The 17,469-nt window shown below is 43.7% G+C and overlaps 1 protein-coding gene across 1 annotated transcript in view; it reads left to right on the forward strand.

Moving 5' to 3' along the window:
* The window catches only part of LOC142588037 (serine/threonine-protein kinase 31-like), a 139,003-nt gene that overhangs the window by 79,835 nt on the left and 41,699 nt on the right, over nt 1–17,469 (forward strand). The window contains exons 11-12 of the mRNA XM_075699509.1: nt 9,117–9,230; nt 16,616–16,858. Of these exons, the coding sequence (XP_075555624.1) occupies nt 9,117–9,230; nt 16,616–16,858 (357 nt within the window). The remainder of the gene's footprint in view (nt 1–9,116; nt 9,231–16,615; nt 16,859–17,469) is intronic.

Here is a 17,469-nt window from a genome sequence, read left to right on the forward strand (position 1 = left end):
GCCGTTGGTAGCGTACTGCATGCTTTTAGTAGGTGATAATCCAAACGCACCTGCCGTTCCCTGCTGTAGGCAGTGTGATGTGAGGATGTGAGCATCACATTTTGCTTTGACGACATCCGGCGCAACCACCAGCTTGATTTCATTTTGGCTTCCTATCGCCTTCTTAAAACACTACGTAATAGGAAAACAACAAAATGTGTCGCAGGCCGCCGAAGTCCCACCAGTCAACGTGTGTTGGCGTCTCGTTCCTTGTGCAAAACAATTCGCATTACATACACATCAGCTACAGTATAATTTGTCAGATTTTTTTAGTTATTTTGGATTGTACATTTTTTCTCTCATTTTTTCCCCGAGCTAATGAATGAGGTTCGACTGTATAATGAAGTGTGTATATATGAGTTCAGTGCAAGGAAATTTCACTGCTGCTGCGAACGAATACCGAGACGATAACTTGATACTCCCACAGACGCAGATGATCAGATGCTTGAATCAAAAGCGGCCGCTTGTGAACGCACCTTTTAAATTGCACGCCACGCGACTAAGAGCGAGTGCAAAGTTGCTGCAATGTCGCAATCCATATAAACTCCAAGGGCGATAAAATCCTGTCGCGACTATGGTGCTCTCTGCACTGAGTGCAAGTAAAAGCGTGTGAGGATGAGTCAAGAAGAATGGTGGCTTGAAGAGCGTCATCTTCCCGTGCGAGCAAAGAGAGGCAGGTTTTTGGGCGTCTCCTTTTCTAGCGCTGCAGTAGCTTTGCATGGCTCTCCGTGCAGCTACGGTGGCTAGAAGGAGAAGGTGGGAGGAACACGGGTGTCGGAGCGTGCGGCACATCTAGCAGTGATTCATCACGGTGAGTGGTGGCAAGCGTGTCGCATCTGAGATACCTCCACAGCAGTTACGTTGCTGCCAGAGCCAGTGAGAGCGCTCGAGTGGCTTGGTTCTGTTTGCTTCTTCTTGCTCCATTGTCGTTTCTTTTCGCACTGTGCAATTGCGCTTTCTTATGCTGTCTTTATTTTTACACATTGCCATGCCGCAATAAGTAATGGAAGCGGCAGGAACATCGAAGATGCAAAGGTTCTCGATGGACTGAATGCGACCGATGCATTCACCATGAAATAATGCTAGAGGCCACACAAATAAGCTGCTTATGAGTATCTTTGTGACTACAATGTGAAGAGTGAGGAGAGTGAAGGGCAGCACAGAACAATAGCATCGCATAAGTACATCGGAGGGTGTAAAGAGGACTGTACCAGCATAAATAGTGGCACATGACATAGGCACAAGGATGGAAGAGCACAGAGGAACGGTGATTGTTCAGATACGAGAAGTTTATCACAAAGATAGCGTGTGTCGACAGCGTCAACATCATGTAGCGCAGAAAGTTCACGTTCGGCGCAACAACAGTCAATAATGCTGTTGTGGTTGGCAAGGAAGTTCCAACCTAAAGTTACATCATGGGAGCACAAGCAGAGCACAACAAGCTCAACGGTATGTATAGTCGGTTACAACTTTAGAAAAAAAGGGCATTTACTCCTCCAAGACGGGATGCACACGAGCCTCCACCAGTGGGCGCGCACTCTAGACTGACATCACGAGTCGGATGGCGGTGTCCTCACCAATGAAGAAGATGGCTGCTTGCACTTTGAACTGGGTTGAGTCGTGTCAGTCGTGTGTGCCTGCCCCTCGTCAGAGTGAATTCCCAAAGTGTTTGTGGTGGTCTACTACGCCGGAAATATTGCGAGCTTACGATGTGCCATTCATGCCGTGTGCATTTATTCTGAGCCATGATCCGGCGATGAAAGATTGCAGCGAGCATCGCTCAAACTGCGCTACGCTTTGTCTGAAAACAGAATCCCACAGCGACACACCACTGCAAACATACTGCATGTTTGGTCCATGATGTTTTGCTCCAAATTGAAGCTAGGACGAGGAAAGTTTGCCAAAGTCTGGTCCCTGCTGATAGCTATGGGTTTTTTCACATACTGTGTTGCTGTACAAAAAAGAAAGTGAGAAGGAACAAAAAAAGACCTATCAGTCCTGAAAATAAGTTTTTGAAAACACAAAACCAAAAGAGTATTTATTTAAAACGATGAATGAAGCATTTTTGTATCTTTCCTGCCTCGATCATCTTCTCACCCCAGGTTGGTAATAGTTTTGATAAATGTATTTCTTTAAAATCCTTGTTAAATAGCAACTGATTCATTAAGCTCGGAAAAGTAGTAGTAAGTGTGCCGTGTACATATAAACAAGCGCAAAAGCCATGCAGAGCGGCTATTTCTACTTTAGTCCCTTGCAATGAAGCTACAAAGCAGACGACGCGCAGCGTTGTAGAAGGCACAGGGTTATTTTTCTCTCGCGATTTGACGTGCTGTAGCATTCCAATCATGAGAGCTCCACCAAACCAGTAATCGAAATACAAAAGTCTTTATTTATACCGAGAATTACACGTTTTAGACACACGGTTTTTTGAGCGGGACTAATTTAGTCGCGGAGGCAATCGGCTGTTGCGCTTCGGTCATCTGGATAGGGCCTACCCTTTTTTGTAAAGTTGTACCCAACTATAGAAGTCCTTTAATGAGGAGTCGAGCAGTACAGGCAGTCAGAGGCAATATTTTTTATGCGCTTGCCATTCAAAGAAACAGGTCCAACAAAGGTGTCGGAACTTTGCAAACTAAACAACATAGTTTCGTGCTCATGACAGAGAGTGGCTCCTGTATCGAGAAGTGCGAGGGTGACTCCTTCAACAGACACTTCAGTAATGTTCGCTGGAGAGGGACGAGGACTCGTGCTTTGCAATGGGGACGCAATTCGTGCCTCAGGATCCACTAGCGGATCGTCAGTTTTCTTGCTCAGTGACTAGGTACGGTGTCACATCGGGGGAAGCAAACATCGATGTGACGATGACGAGCGACTGGTAGGCAGGGTTGGGCGATGAGGGTAAAATGAAGGAGCAGGAGTGCTGGGAGGTGCTTAATTAAAATTAGTAAGGTAGGGTGGTGGTTGCCGGACGTTCGAATAAGGAAGCATACGACGACGGCCATGGTGTGTCACAGCACCAGCACTTCCACAAGCGAAACATATCGGATGATCAGCCAAGGTGTGCCACTGCTGAGAGTGTGCTCCGAGTCGCGGCTGGAAGGTCGGGATGCAGCTGTACTGGTAGTGGCATAGTTGCTGGCAAGAAAGTCGGCGGTCGAAGTCTAGCAACTGTTTCTGCGTATGTGAGAGTGGCAGTTGCTGACGGCAGTTCATGGGCTTGAGGGGTGGCTTGAGAGACTTGCTCTTGGACGATGTTCCGGAGTGTAAATGTGAATGAGGGTGACGTTGGCATGCAAGAGACCAAAGACAGCTGGCAAGGGACCTCTGCACGAGCAAACTCCTGGATCTTCAAAAGCAGAGGGGCATGGTCATCTGCAATGACAAGCCTTGATAGGGTATCGTGTGCTTTGGAGGCGTTGCCTGCGCAACTCATCGTAGCTTTGAGAAAGGTCAATTACTTTAACGATGGTGCAAGGACTCTTCGATAGCAACATTTGGAACGCGTCCTCTTCAATACCCTTCATGCTATGCCTGATTTTATCCTCTTCGTGCATCAACACCCACACGTTTGCAAAGGTCGACAATGTCTTCTGTATAACTTAAAATTTTCACTGACTTGCTGGCATCTTCTGCTCATGTAATGCTCTGCGTGAAGCTTTTGCACTGCTGGGCAAATGAAAACTTTGGTGAAGCTGGTCTTAAGACAGACCATGTAGTAAGGTCGGCTTCATGGTTAAAAAACCATAGCTTGGCAGCGTCCGATAGGTAAAAAATTGTGTGCCTCAGCTTGGTATTGTTGTCCCAATTATTAGGGCACTCGCTTGTAGGATCAGATCCAATCTTCAGTGTCTTTGTAGTCTGTGCCGATGAAGATGGAGGGATCTTGCTAACACAATGCACCAGCACGTACCAGAGTGGGTGAGGCCGTCAGAGGAGCGATGTTTCCGGCGTCGGTCTTGAGGGATGGTAGCTTGCGATTTCGGAGTTTCAGATAGAGCGAAGCCCAGCATCTCCACCACTTCAAATGCTGTTTGTTGCAGTGGGACACGGGCAAACAGTTAGCAGCAGTCAGAGAAAGTTCAGCAAAGCACAAGCGACCATGAGCTCATGCAGGTGGTGATGGTGCACTCACAGGCCACTCTTGACTACAGTAACTTTATATAATTTTGCTAAAGTGAGCTGTTGCAATTTCCTGCATATTAGTGAATCTATGAATCTATGAATATATATATATACAGACGGGACATATGAAATAACATGCTGAAATCACTCAACATAAAATTTATATTCACTAAAGTGCGTTGTCTATTAATTCAGCCTTGCTCCGTGATCTGCTTGCCTCTTGGTTACCTTGGATGCTGGAGCGACTGCCCTGGAAAGGTGTTGGTCCTAGGTTCAATCTCTGCATTAAGATTAATTTTTCTTCAGCCATGGAGCTTGCTTTCTCAGAAACACGCATAAGTTTCCTTTTGTAGCTTCGTGCTGCAGTCAAGTCGATGACAGGCATCCTTTCGCAAGAACTGCAATAAATAGAAAAATAATCTATCTAAAAATACTTTGTAGTTCGTGACCAAAAGCAAACAGCTAAATATATAGGTCTCTTCTATTCAGCTATTCTATTGCGTTTCTCTGCACCTTCTGCACCTAGCCCCTCGATTCCCCAAGTTGCAGCGGTTCATCCTGCACCCCTGTCCTCAATTGCATGGGGTACAGGGCGTGGTGTAAGAATAGACGGGTGTCCCAATGACGCCGTCTCTCTGCAGAGCAGGCTGGCTTCGACTGTTTGTGCTTCCTTCACCGGCAGGAGCACTATGGTATTAGAGGTCATCATTTTCTGTCATCTGCTAGCAGTGTGAAACCCTGTGCTAAAGTATATTGCTGCAGATGCCCTTACAATGCGCACCGTTACTTCTTCTGTGGCACTACTAGCTCTTGCCGATTCTGTATTACTCCATACCGTGCTATTTGAGAAGAAAAAATGAACATAAAAGAAAACTGCATACTGAACTCCCTGTTAGATCTTGATTTGCAGTGAATTCATCCAGTATCCTAAAACTTTTTAGTTGGTGCTTTTCAGACATTTTTTCACCTGTGCTTGCCTAGATGTGCTTGTGTTGTGTGTCAGGCGAAAATTACTGCCCCATTGCCAGTAGCACTTTTTTGTCTTTTTATAAATTGTTCTGGTCACCAACAATTGTTTAAAAGTTGCTCTTGCTATCATGTGCATCATGCAAGCATAATTGTCACATTGGGATTGTGTTTTCTTTCTTTTAGTTCTGGCGCATAGTGTTCACATCAGTAGACAGTGCTTTGTGCGGACACTGCTCTGCGTAAATAAAAGATTAGTAGCTTGCACGGTTAGCATGCATGCTTACAACGCACATTGCTGCAGTCGCTAAAACCATGGTCCCTTGCTTTGTGGGTGCAACTTGTGGAACGGAGTAGTTGCAAAACGTTTCCCAATAAAAGCAAGGCATAAGCACAATCTAAACAATGCTCAGAAGTGCAATTCGGAGAGCCAATTTGCCAACGTGACCATAAATCACTAGGAAACTGCCTTTTTGTGCTTCCTCCTGCATGCGACTGTAAAACTGTACCAGAAAGTTTTGAAACTGTGTCGTAGTATTCCCAGGAATTATTTAATTGTGACTCTCCAGTAATCACTTAAGTGGGAAATGTAATAAAGTTGCATTAGAAATAGATATTTATTACCATAGTTTAACACACCATTGCCATCCATTGACGTCGGTTCTACATAAGCAGCCGGACAGCAGTTTCACAAGTGCACTCCGCAGCCATCTACCCCACATAACATCAGGCTATGCCCTTCCATATCACCCCGTCAAACCACCATGGGTGATGGTTCAACCTTCCGTATGTGTACGTGTCCCCGGCATACTAAAGAAATCATTGGTTCCCATCAGTGGACTACAACAACTTGCTCTTGCGTACATCTGGTCAGAATACCAGACATATGTTCATGTTTATACAGGCGGCTCCGCGTCACCAAAGGCATCAACAGCAGCTGTGGTGATACCAGCCCAACAGATGACTCGAGGTTTCATACTAGACCATAATTCTACATCAACCGCTGCAGAGCTTGTGGCTATTCGGGAAACGATTCGCCACATCTGCGGGGAAAGACCTCAAGAGTGGTGCATTTTCACGGACTCAAAACCCGCGCTGCAAATTTTGGGATGCTTCCTGCGCCACACGGCATATCAGGTTCTGGCACTGCAGATCACCGAGCTACTTTCATGCGCTCAAGAAAAACACCACCGCATAGTGTTCCAATGGATCCCGGGACACTGTGGGCTCAACGGTAATGAGATTGCCGATGCTGCAGCAAGGCGCGCCCTCAGCAATGGCCTGCGAACTGTAGTGCCATTCTCCAGACCGGACATCACATGCCTCCTGTCGGAATTAATGAGGAGTGCGACGAGAAAATACCGGGCCCAGCCAGACGCTCGTCGCGTCCGCCTTAAAAGGCTGGATTCCGATATGAAATTTCCCATTCTGTGTGGAATTCCACGCCGTCATACATGCCTGATACACAGACTGCGATTAGGCGTCGCCTTCACGCGCAAATATTTGCACATTATTGGACGGACAGACTCCCCGGACTGTTCAGTGTGTGGCGCTGTAGAGACTATAGAACATGTGCTCGTGGTGTGCCCTGAGTATGCGCGCAAAAGACTGACAATGGCAGATACATTGAGACATTTACACAATGAACCACTGTCGGAGGACCTCTTGCTAGGCGCATGGCCACAGAGTTGGCAGACGACAGAGACAATGCGTGCACTTTCACGTTTCCTAGGTGACACGGGCCTGGACTCACGCCTGTGATACCAGTTGTGTAATGTGTCCTTCACCTCGTTCCTCGCATTATCATCCCCCATTGTGACCCTTTTGCTTCCCATCATCCCCTTCCCTTACGTAGAGTAGCAGGCCAGATGCTCCATTACCCGGCCGACCTCTCTACATTTTCCAATCATTAAAATACTTCTTCTTGTTTTATCAGAAGTTTTTAACATTTTTATTCACATTGTGGCAAATGCTCCATGGAGTTCCATGCTCTCACACACAGTGAAAGAAGCGGAAACTATGAACAAGAAAGAAACTGATATTGAGTGTTGTTGAGACACCTGCCTATTGCACCTTGCAGTGAGTGGGTGCAGTGTGACACACCCCAACCAGCATACCAACTGCACCTTTTTTGTTCATGGTGCCATGCACCTTTTTTTAATTGAACAAACCTTATAATCTACTCACTAAGCACCCATGACGCAATATGTTAGTGGTATGGGGAGTTGTCAGATGAGTTACATTCTTAGCATTCCTTATCATGTTTAATTCTGACTGTCTCTACGTCGTGTGTGTAAACTGGCTCACTAACTCAAAGGAATGCCACGTAAATGCTATATAAAAAGCCTACAGTTACATAAATTTTCCATGCTGTCACCAACTAACAATTCAGATTTGACTGGAACCGTCAGAAAGTCTAAATAATTAGGAGTCTGGAATATTGGATCTACCAAAAAGTATGTGACTTCTTTTCACAAGTGGCCATAAGAGTTTGTCAATGTGCTGCTATGCACACATACAATTGCCTGCGACCTGGTCACTCCATATTTACGCCAATGTCATGCTGTCACTACAGAAATAAAGTACACTGTGCACCAAATCTCCATCGCCAAGTAACATAACAGAAGTTAACTGTGCTGCAATAGTTAAATAATTTCGGGTTCTTCGCAAGTCATATTCCAACGCTTCCCTCTTTAAATTGTGACATTAAAACAAAAATATCGTTTTTTCTGCTTGACTACATAGTCGTGCAGGCGAAGCTCAAATTATCAAACAGCATGATTTAGGTGTCCAAAATTTCGGTTGTCCATGGAATTAGTAGCGGCACTGCAAAACTCCAATGAATTGGTCAGCAACTTCATTGCATAGAGCACTGCGAAACACTCTGCTCTCCATCTTTATTGGGTTGTCACTGCATTTGCCATATCAATTTTCATGGAGCCACAATCGTGCTGAAGAAGCAACAGCACTCAACAGCACAACCAGTGCTCTATTATGCTTAAACAGCAGCTGCCCTGAGCACAAGCAGCATCCTGTTTGATGATGTTCAGTTTAGGCAGTGTGCACCGAATATGTGCACAGTGTGCAGTTGAGCTGATCTTGAGCAAGATACTGCAGTGGCGGCATGCAAGTTCACCAAAGAGTCGACAAATTTTACAGTATAGCATTCTTTCAATGTTCCTGTGGCAGCTTGTTCATTGGAGATTAACACAGTCAACTTCTGTTGATTTGGCCCTGATTGGACCGACAAAATTGATTGAATTGGGCACATCAAATTAAACAAGATGCCGAAAAAATGGTCAAGGGTCTAATATGTGTTGCACAATGGCGGCCGGTTTCCTAAGGTCAGTTTAGCCACAACACATCTGTGTTATGTGGTAAGGCATACAAATGCCAGAGAGGCGGTTTTGATTTCATGTCCTATTGCTACGTGCAGGCAATTCTCGACACAATTTTCTTGAAATAAGAGGTGCTTCTTAGAATCCGGTAACTATTGTAGTGAGGCAGATTGTGAGCTACAGTTATTACTGCAAAATCTTCCTAGAGCAGGCCAAAAATAGGCATTTTCGACGAGATATTTTTATTTACGTGTTCACCGCATTTGCTTTTCCGTAAGCTTGGCCAAGACAGGCACTACCACTAAAGGGTTCGCTATTGGCATCACCATAGTGGTCAGGCACATGTGCGCTGACTCGTCAAGTTCCGGTTATCTGGCAAGAGCAAATTTTACTATTGAAATAAAAGTTTGGGCCCATATAAATGCATGGGCGCCGACTGAGATCAAATTGACCGAAAAATCAAATCAACTATAATCAAGTTAATGGAATTCGACTGCATAACAAAATTTCAAGGTAAGGGCGATTTCTGTGCCCCCATGTTGCTGCATATAAAAGAGGATGAAATTTTCGGCATTTCATTAGGTGCATCTGAGAATGTTGTTTCATTGTATTATGATGTTGCACATAATGCTTGCAACCCTACGTTTGCAGGAGTATGCAGTGGATTTTTCTGGAGACCTGGATGTACTTCTCATGAAGATTACACAGTACAGCTATGCCCGCTGCAGTCACCTTCTTCCCATAAGGGCAGTTTTTGTCTCCAAGGTAAATGGTCAGCTGTGTGCTTGCAAAATATATAAAAAACATCAACATTATATAAGTACTGATTTATCGAATGGAAAGTAGGATTAATTCACTAGTGCTTACTGCCAAGGTGTGTCTTTGTTTAGCAGACAAGCTAATAAGGGGTGTATAGGTTCTTGAAAGCCCTGAAAATTATTGTATGTTTTGTGCAGCACAGTTACTAATTTCAGACATGGAGCTGATAGCAAATCTTAAGCTGCGAGTGGACTTGTTAAATGGTCATATATGCTTATTTTCTAGTAATAGAGAAGATGATCAGTCACAGAGGTAAGACTCTGGTTCCATTAACTTCTTTGTTACTGCATGGCGCACTCTATAATTTGGAACACATCAAAATAATTGAGCATTGCTGCGACAGAACGTTTTTTACTGAAAAGAATAACTCCCCATACTTTTAAACGATCCTCTACTCAAACGAGCCTCTCGTCTGAGAAAGATGCTACACTTCGCAATAATTGAGGTGGAGCATCATTGAAGAGCAGTGACCACTTCTGTCTAGGGACAATGCTGCCATCCACTTCTTCGAGTCAAGGTGCGGGAATGAGTGGAGAAACATTCACCATTTTTTGCAACACTGGGCATAGCAGAAGAATATTTACAGAATTTCGATACTCAAGGCCAGCGGATATTTTGCATTCACCTGTCATGCAGCACAAGGGTTTGCTGTAAAAATGCCACAAATCGCAGATGCTGTGTGCAGCTTTGACTGTGCGATGCTGGTACTTCTGGCAATGTTTGAATTAATTTTGAAGCCTTGAGTATAAGTTTATTGATTACAGGCTCGTAGGAATATACAAATGAAGTGAAATATACAGGAAGAGGTCCCTTGGTGAAAACATTGCAGTGGGCACTCTTGTTGCAATGCATATAGCGTAAGGATAAAACAAAAGCAATTGCAAAACAAACACTTCAAGAGTACATCTGTCGCTTTTTGATATCTTTATGTAACTTACATATGAGAATTAAAACCATTCAAAAGGAAATTGGTAAAAGATTATCATGTATATTTGAGAAAGAGAGGAAAGAAAGTATCTTTGTACAAAACAGAGTACTTACTTATATAAAGCCTTAATTTGATGTGTTTTAGAGGTACACTTGGCATAAAGATACAAAATACAAAACTTAATGGCCACACGTGGGGGGGAAGGGGGGAGGTAACATTATATGTTGGTTACAGAACAAGAAAAGGCTAGCATGAATTACATCGACTCGTCTGTCTCTGCTTGTTATAATGTCATCAGTACATGCAGCACTTCATTCAATATAGCATGCAGTGAGTTACAATGGGATATGGGATCATGTCGAGGAGTGAAAATAAATAGCATAAAAACTAATCGAAATCACCTGTTCATAAATGAGCCAACTGCATGTTTAAAAGATAATAATGCAGGCGAGTTTTTAAACGCCATAGTGTTTCATACCTTAATGGCAGCCGAACTCCTGTTTTCTGTCCATAATTAGTATCTGCTTTTGTCTGTAAAACTGTTATTTTGTAAGGAGAAATGTGTAAATCAGAAATTGTGATAGAATTTGTTCCTGTAATATAAAGAAGGTTGGGGTTGTGTACCATGCAGTAAGCAATAATACTTAGGTTGTAGGAAATTACTTTTGCAAGTAGATGACTTAGTAGATGAAAGAACGGAGCTGTGTTTTTGCACATGCTCCAGTAAACCTCGGTTTGTATTATGCATGAGACCCCACTATTTGATGCAATAGTTGACTATGAATGAAAGCATAATTGAGTATAACTAGTGTAACGGAGGCTAAAGTATTGCCAGGCTTTGTGAAAAACACGAGTGCCATATCCTGTTTTCTATTTTCATTGCTTATTTTGTGCATTAGAGCTTAAAAAACTGCCAATCTCAACACCAAGAAATGCGCATTGATCAGTGGGTAAAATTGCTTGATTATTCACTCAAACTGGAAGTATGTTACAAAACTTTTTTAGCTGCAAGCTTAAGATTACAAATTTAGTTTCTGAGGTGTTGATTACTAGCCTGTCTATACGACACCATGTAATAACACTTTAAAGATAGCTTTATACTGTATTGTCGGGATTTAGTGGAGTCATGTGAAGTGAAAATGGTAATGTCATCCACGTAAAGTAATCTCCCTGTCTCTGGTGACAAGCAATCTGAAAGATCATTTGTGTAATTGAGAGATAATAATGGTCCTAATAAAGATCCCTGTGGAACTCCTATGTCGATAGTTTTGGTGTGTAAAAACGCACCTGAAACAGAGATTGTGTGTGTAGGATTAAGTAAATACAGTGGAATCTCGTTGATACTATCTTCACGGGAACCAGAAAATAAAACGCATCATCCAAAAATTGTATTATATGTATTGTATTATCGTATGGGACATTAACCCGCCGCGGTTGCTCAGTGGCTTTGGTGTTGGGCTGCTGAGCACGAGGTCGCGGGATCGAATCTCTGCCACGGTGGCTGCATTTCGATGGGGGCGAAATGTGAAAACACCCGTGCTCTAAGATTTAGGTGCACATTAAAGAACCCCAAGAGGTTTCTACTTAAATTGAGGACGATGCAACGAGCTATGGAAAGAAAAATTATGGGTGTAACGTTAAGGGATAAGAAAAGAGCAGATTGGGTGAAGGAACAAACACGAGTTAATGACATCTTAGTTGAAATCAAGAAAAAGAAATGGGCATGGGCAGGACACGTAATGAGGTGGGAAGATAACCGATGGTCATTAAGGATTACAGACTGGATTCCAAGAGAAGGAAGCGTAGCAGTGGGTGGCAGAAAGTTAGGTGGGCGGATGAGATTAAGAAGTTTGCAGGGACAACATGGCCACAATTAGCACATGACCGGGGTAGTTGGAGAAGTATGGGAGAGGCCTTTGCCCTGCAGTGGGCGTAGCCAGGCTGATGATGATGATGATAAATAACCCCACACGGTCCAAATTTTCGGAGTCCTCCACTATGGCGTGTCTCATAATCAGAAAGTGGTTTTGGCACGTAAAACCCCATAATGTTATCTCTCTAATCGTATGGGACATTGGCTGGGAATGTACAGAATCATACCGAGATTCCACTGTAGTGAATGTGCTGTAGTGTTGTAGTGGGGGCCAGTTATGCCATAAGAAGAAAAGTTTGTCGAGAAGAAGTCCATGATTGATAGGGTCGAAAGCTTGACAGAAATCACTGCAAATCGATCGGAGGAACTTGCTGTTATAAATATTGCTTTTAATTTTATCAGTGATTTCAATTTATACAAGGTTAGTGAAAAGACCTTGTCGAAATATTAATGGATGTGGCAATATTAGCTTAAAGTGGTCATGGTATGTTGTAAGACATACTGCAATGAATTTCTCAGCAACCTTACTAAACCAAGGAATAGTAGCAATTGGCTTATAGTTATTGATGACTGATGACAACCCTACTAAACAAAAAAATAATAGTAATTGGCCTATAGTTATTCACGACTGTTCTAGCACCCTCTTCTCTCTCTCTCTCTCTCTCGCTCTCTTCTTTTTTACAGGCACCACTTTGCTTGTCTTCATTTCAGTACAAACAATGCAGTACAGTCGAACCCCGCTACAACGAACACTGCTTCAACGAAATATTTCCAATTCCCCGCCAGCTAGCCATAGAAGTCAATGCAAAAAAGTTCTCGCCACAACGAACAACAATTTTTCGGGCTTGTTTTCGCTTCAACGAAATTTTCGCTCGGTTGAGCTGGGCTTTAAAATTTGCTTTGTAATAAAATAAACATAACCCCAATCATCTGCAATTTTTCGTACATCCACGCTGCTTAGGTTCACCGAAAACGTGCGCCCACTGCACCGTTGCCGATAAACAAACTCATGGAGAGGCACCATTGTTTGGTGGTGATGACGATGGGGCTAGCCGCCTTGCGACAAGGCGCAGGCCCACTTTGCCAAACGGGAGCCACAGCCAATTCGTATCCATCCTAGGTCACGTGATCGCTGGCGCAACGCGGCAACGCAGATTTTAGTTTGTGCTTGTGCGTGCGGCCAGCATGGGGACAAAGCGGAAGTTTCTTTCCTTGGAGGTGATGGCGCGAATCATCAGCGAGACTTCGAGCGGCAGAAATAAAGGAGACGTTGCAGCAGAGTTCGGCATCTCCAACAGCACGCCGTCGACAATTTTGAAGTCGAAGGGCGCGATCACCAGTGCTCTTTCTGTGGGGGCATCCGCCAAACGGAAGAAGTTGACTCAAGCTGCACATGAGGATCTTGAAAAGGCGCTGTTTACATGGTTCCTTGATATGCGTGCCAAGAAAATGCCAATCAGCGGAAGCGTGCTGCAGCAAAAGGCACTTAACTATGCTTGCATGCTCGGCATCGACGATTTTAAGGCAAGCACAGGTTGGCTGACCCGCTTCAAGGCCTGAAACGACATCGTTGCGAAAGTGTTGTGCAGCGAACAAGATGCATTGGCCCTACCTCGTGCACTGGATGTAATGGACGCTTTTGATGTCATTCGTAATTTCATTGGCGCCCACGATGACGACGTTGCAATGCTACTGCTGACCGAGTGCGAATATCGCACCGTGGCGATGATGACCAAAGGACGGAGGCAAACAAAGATGACGGACTTTTTTTGGAAATGAATGACGTTTTTCAATTTGTAGTCAAATCTGACAGTGTTTTGGGGCAAATTTCGCCACAACGAAATTTTTCGCGCGTCCCGTGAGTTTTGTTGTAGCGAGGTTCAACTGTACTTAAAAATTAAATTCATTATGTGCGCAAAAGTAGGTGCTATGACATCATCAGTGTACTTTATGGAACAACTGGAAATATTGTCATTACCAGGGCCAGTTGATTTCAGATTCATGATAGTACTATGTACCTTGCTGGGATTGGTTGGAAAAGGATGGACTGTGGCAAACGGCAAGTGTTGTTAATGCGCTCTTGACAGGAAGTTGTTAGCAGGCTTTAAAAAATATAAACTGGAGGCATTTGCAAGGTCAAGGGAAGATAAGCTGTAATTTTATTGAAAGAGAATGAAAGTCGCGGTAATGCTGGCTTCAGTAAAAGAGGAATTGTAAAGAATCTACTTTGATGCCGTGTTGTCGACTGGAGGAGTTGCCAGTGTACAGTCAACGACCGGCACCATCACCTACCCCATAGAGTCAGTGTATAAGAACGTCTGAAATTTCAGACGCAAGAACCCGTCTCCATCAGATTTTCCAGACTTTTTCCAGGTCCCAAATGCCATTAATCAAAGTCATCACCGTCGCCATTTCGGTTACCTCGCTGCTTCGAACCGGCGCTCTCGCGTGCAAATCCGCTGGCAGCCTTAGCCACCACCCCGGCAACTTTAGGCCTAGCTGCTTCAACATTCGCTACCAAGCTTTTTGCTGTTCGGCGCCGTATTTTTCGGTAAAACGATTCGCCGCTGTTAGCAATTGGCACCGACTCCGCCTTTGTAATTCTTGCCAGTGTCTTCGAATATCGGGAAGGACGACGCGTTGCATTATGGTGGTTTCCGAAAGTCAGCTTCGCCTTAGTAGAGTAATGCTACGCAGCGAAGCGCACGCCAGACTATTGCAGTGAAGCATAATCGTGGGAATTGGAGGAAGGGGCAATTGTCACGGGACACAGTATGTGTTCCTTACACACGCGTGCACCCGCCATCTCCTATCACAGTACAAGCACCGATATGCCTAATAAGTGTACTGGCAGGCATTCAGAGCTGTTTCTGATGTGCCTGTGGTGATTTGAGCCTTTAAGCGGAGTAAAAGACATGCATTCATTTTTTGAACTGCCCGATTTTGAGTACGTTTTCGTGGCCCCAAGAAAGTCAGAGAAATCGGACGTTGACTGTACAACTGACCTAGAGGATGCTTCAAATGGTCCGTGGGGTGAACGTGCGGTGGAAGGAGGACGAGAACGGGAAGGACCTACGCATTGAGGAATGAACTGGGAAAAAAGTGTGCCACCGCTTCTTTGAATAAGGTTGAGCCTGCAAAAAAAAAAAAATGTTGACATTGAGATACAGGTGTCCCTCATCCAAACCAATATAAACTCTTTAAAGCAGTGAAATGGAATACTGAATTGTCCGTGGACTGAGAGTATGTCAGGACAGTTGAGGATGACTTAACAGCTGTTGAGAGAGGGAATCTCACTTGTGACAAAGTCCAGGCCTCATACGAATGAGCTTGCTATCAATTGATAGAACTAGCTCATATTTGAAAATATTTGCTTCTGCATGCATCTCCTTTTTATTCGTATTTGAGAACGTTTGACTCTATTCACAATGGGTTTTAGCTTTTTTTCGACGGTATTTTATTTCTGTGTATTCACTAAGCCCTCCTTTCTGTTTTCTTTTTGAATAAAATAAACACCACTCCTTACTATTAAAACTGGATTAAGTCCTTTTTTTTTTTAATATTTTATAATGCTTACTAGAGAGTGACAGCATTGGGCGACATGGTGTCAGCCTGTCTTGACATTAAACAAAGTTCTGTGTCATTCAGGGAATTTTACAAAGCCACTCAGGGAAAACCTGGGAAACTCAGGGAATTTGGAAATGTCAACTTGGTAGACACCCTGTATATTTCTTTCATGGCAGATTTCAGTAATATTACTTGCAGTGCTAGTTTTATTTAGAAATGAACTTAGTATGGGGGGCACCACTACTCCATTTACATGCAAAGTTACACAGTTCCATGACTAACAGACAAACTTGAGTTCTCGGTAGTTGCTGAGTGGTTGCCCAGGGATTTCAATGGCAGCTGTTCGGCCGTCGGTTGATCTCGTGCCTATGATCTCAGGCCCAGCCCCAAAAAAGCATTAGTTCCTAGTTCACTTACTGTAACAGGAAAAATTTTTCTCCAACCTCAAAGCTTTCTTTCTGAGAAACATTTTTTTGTAGCTTTGTGGCTATTCTTAGGTAGATGACAATTTTTCCATTTCATCAAACTTCCTTTACTTTTTGCGAGTTCACAGAACTCACTTGCTGACAATAGTTCGCTACTCCCTGCTGCATAACCCTTACTGAAAATGCCTGCACAAAGCTTTTTCATATACCATTTTTTCACACTCTGTGACCTAAAAAGTGGGAGTGGTTGCAAGCTCATATAAAATGCAGATTGATCAAATAATTTCCCCCAACTTTCAGGTACCCAGTATTTGAAGAACAAATACTTTGATGTTGCACATATTGCAATGCACATCTGGTGACTGCAAATTTGCATATTTGCTTAATAGCATTTACTATTCCTTTCTTTTTGGTGCAGTAACTTGAAAGAGACACTGCACTATCAGCACCACTGCTTGAACAGCTTGTGAATGTAGAGTGCAACCTACAATAGGAATGTCATTTTAAATGTTGTGAATAGAGAATGGTGTGCCTGCAGGACCAGCGCCATGTGTACATCATGGTTCCCTCCGTGGGGAAGCACCTGACGAACCATGCCCGACCTGTCCTGCCCCATCTGACTCTTCTGCACGACATTCTGAGTGCCCTCCACGTGCTGCACACTCCTTTTGAGAGCAAACCTTCTATTGGCCATGGCCGTGTACATCCTGCCTGGATTGTGCTGCCTGCTGATGGCCAGTCCATCGTACTTGATCTGCCAGACTTCAGCGCCTATATGCTGGTGCAGTCATCACATATACTTTGGGTTCTTGTTCTCACAATGCATGTCATAACTCACTTTAACATGTGTGTACAGTAGAACCCCACTATTTTCTGACAAGTTGGGCTGGTTAGTGCTTGTGCAGGGACTGGTGCATCTTAACTGTTTTAAAAAAAGGAACAAGAAAAGAATGGGGCATTACTTTAGCATATTGTCTTGCGTGCTTCTCCTTTCTGCTAATTAGTCTTTTTGCCCAAATTTCGATATTAGTCCTTACTTGACTAATTAAGCATTGGGTTTATTTATGCCAATATTCACAAAAGTAAAATACTAAGGATGTTCGAATAGTGAGCTTTTCTAATGAAATCAAACATGAATGTTAAAGAAAAAGAACCTCTGAATATTGTTAATTAGTGTTGAGCGTTGGGCGAATTGGTATTGCATTCTTAAACTGGTACAATGCAACATAAAAGGGAAGAAACAAGTTGAGCTGGCCAGATCAAAGAGCAGAGCACTGGCTTCCAACTGGTTTGTTGGCAAGTTGCACGAAATATATAGCTCCAAAAAAGCAACTGGACATGTCGTCACAACACTTCACAAAACATTACACCGATAGAAGACTACACCATCAT

Source organism: Dermacentor variabilis, chromosome 1, assembly GCF_050947875.1.
Source record: "Dermacentor variabilis isolate Ectoservices chromosome 1, ASM5094787v1, whole genome shotgun sequence".
Taxonomy (NCBI): Eukaryota; Metazoa; Arthropoda; class Arachnida; order Ixodida; family Ixodidae; genus Dermacentor; species Dermacentor variabilis.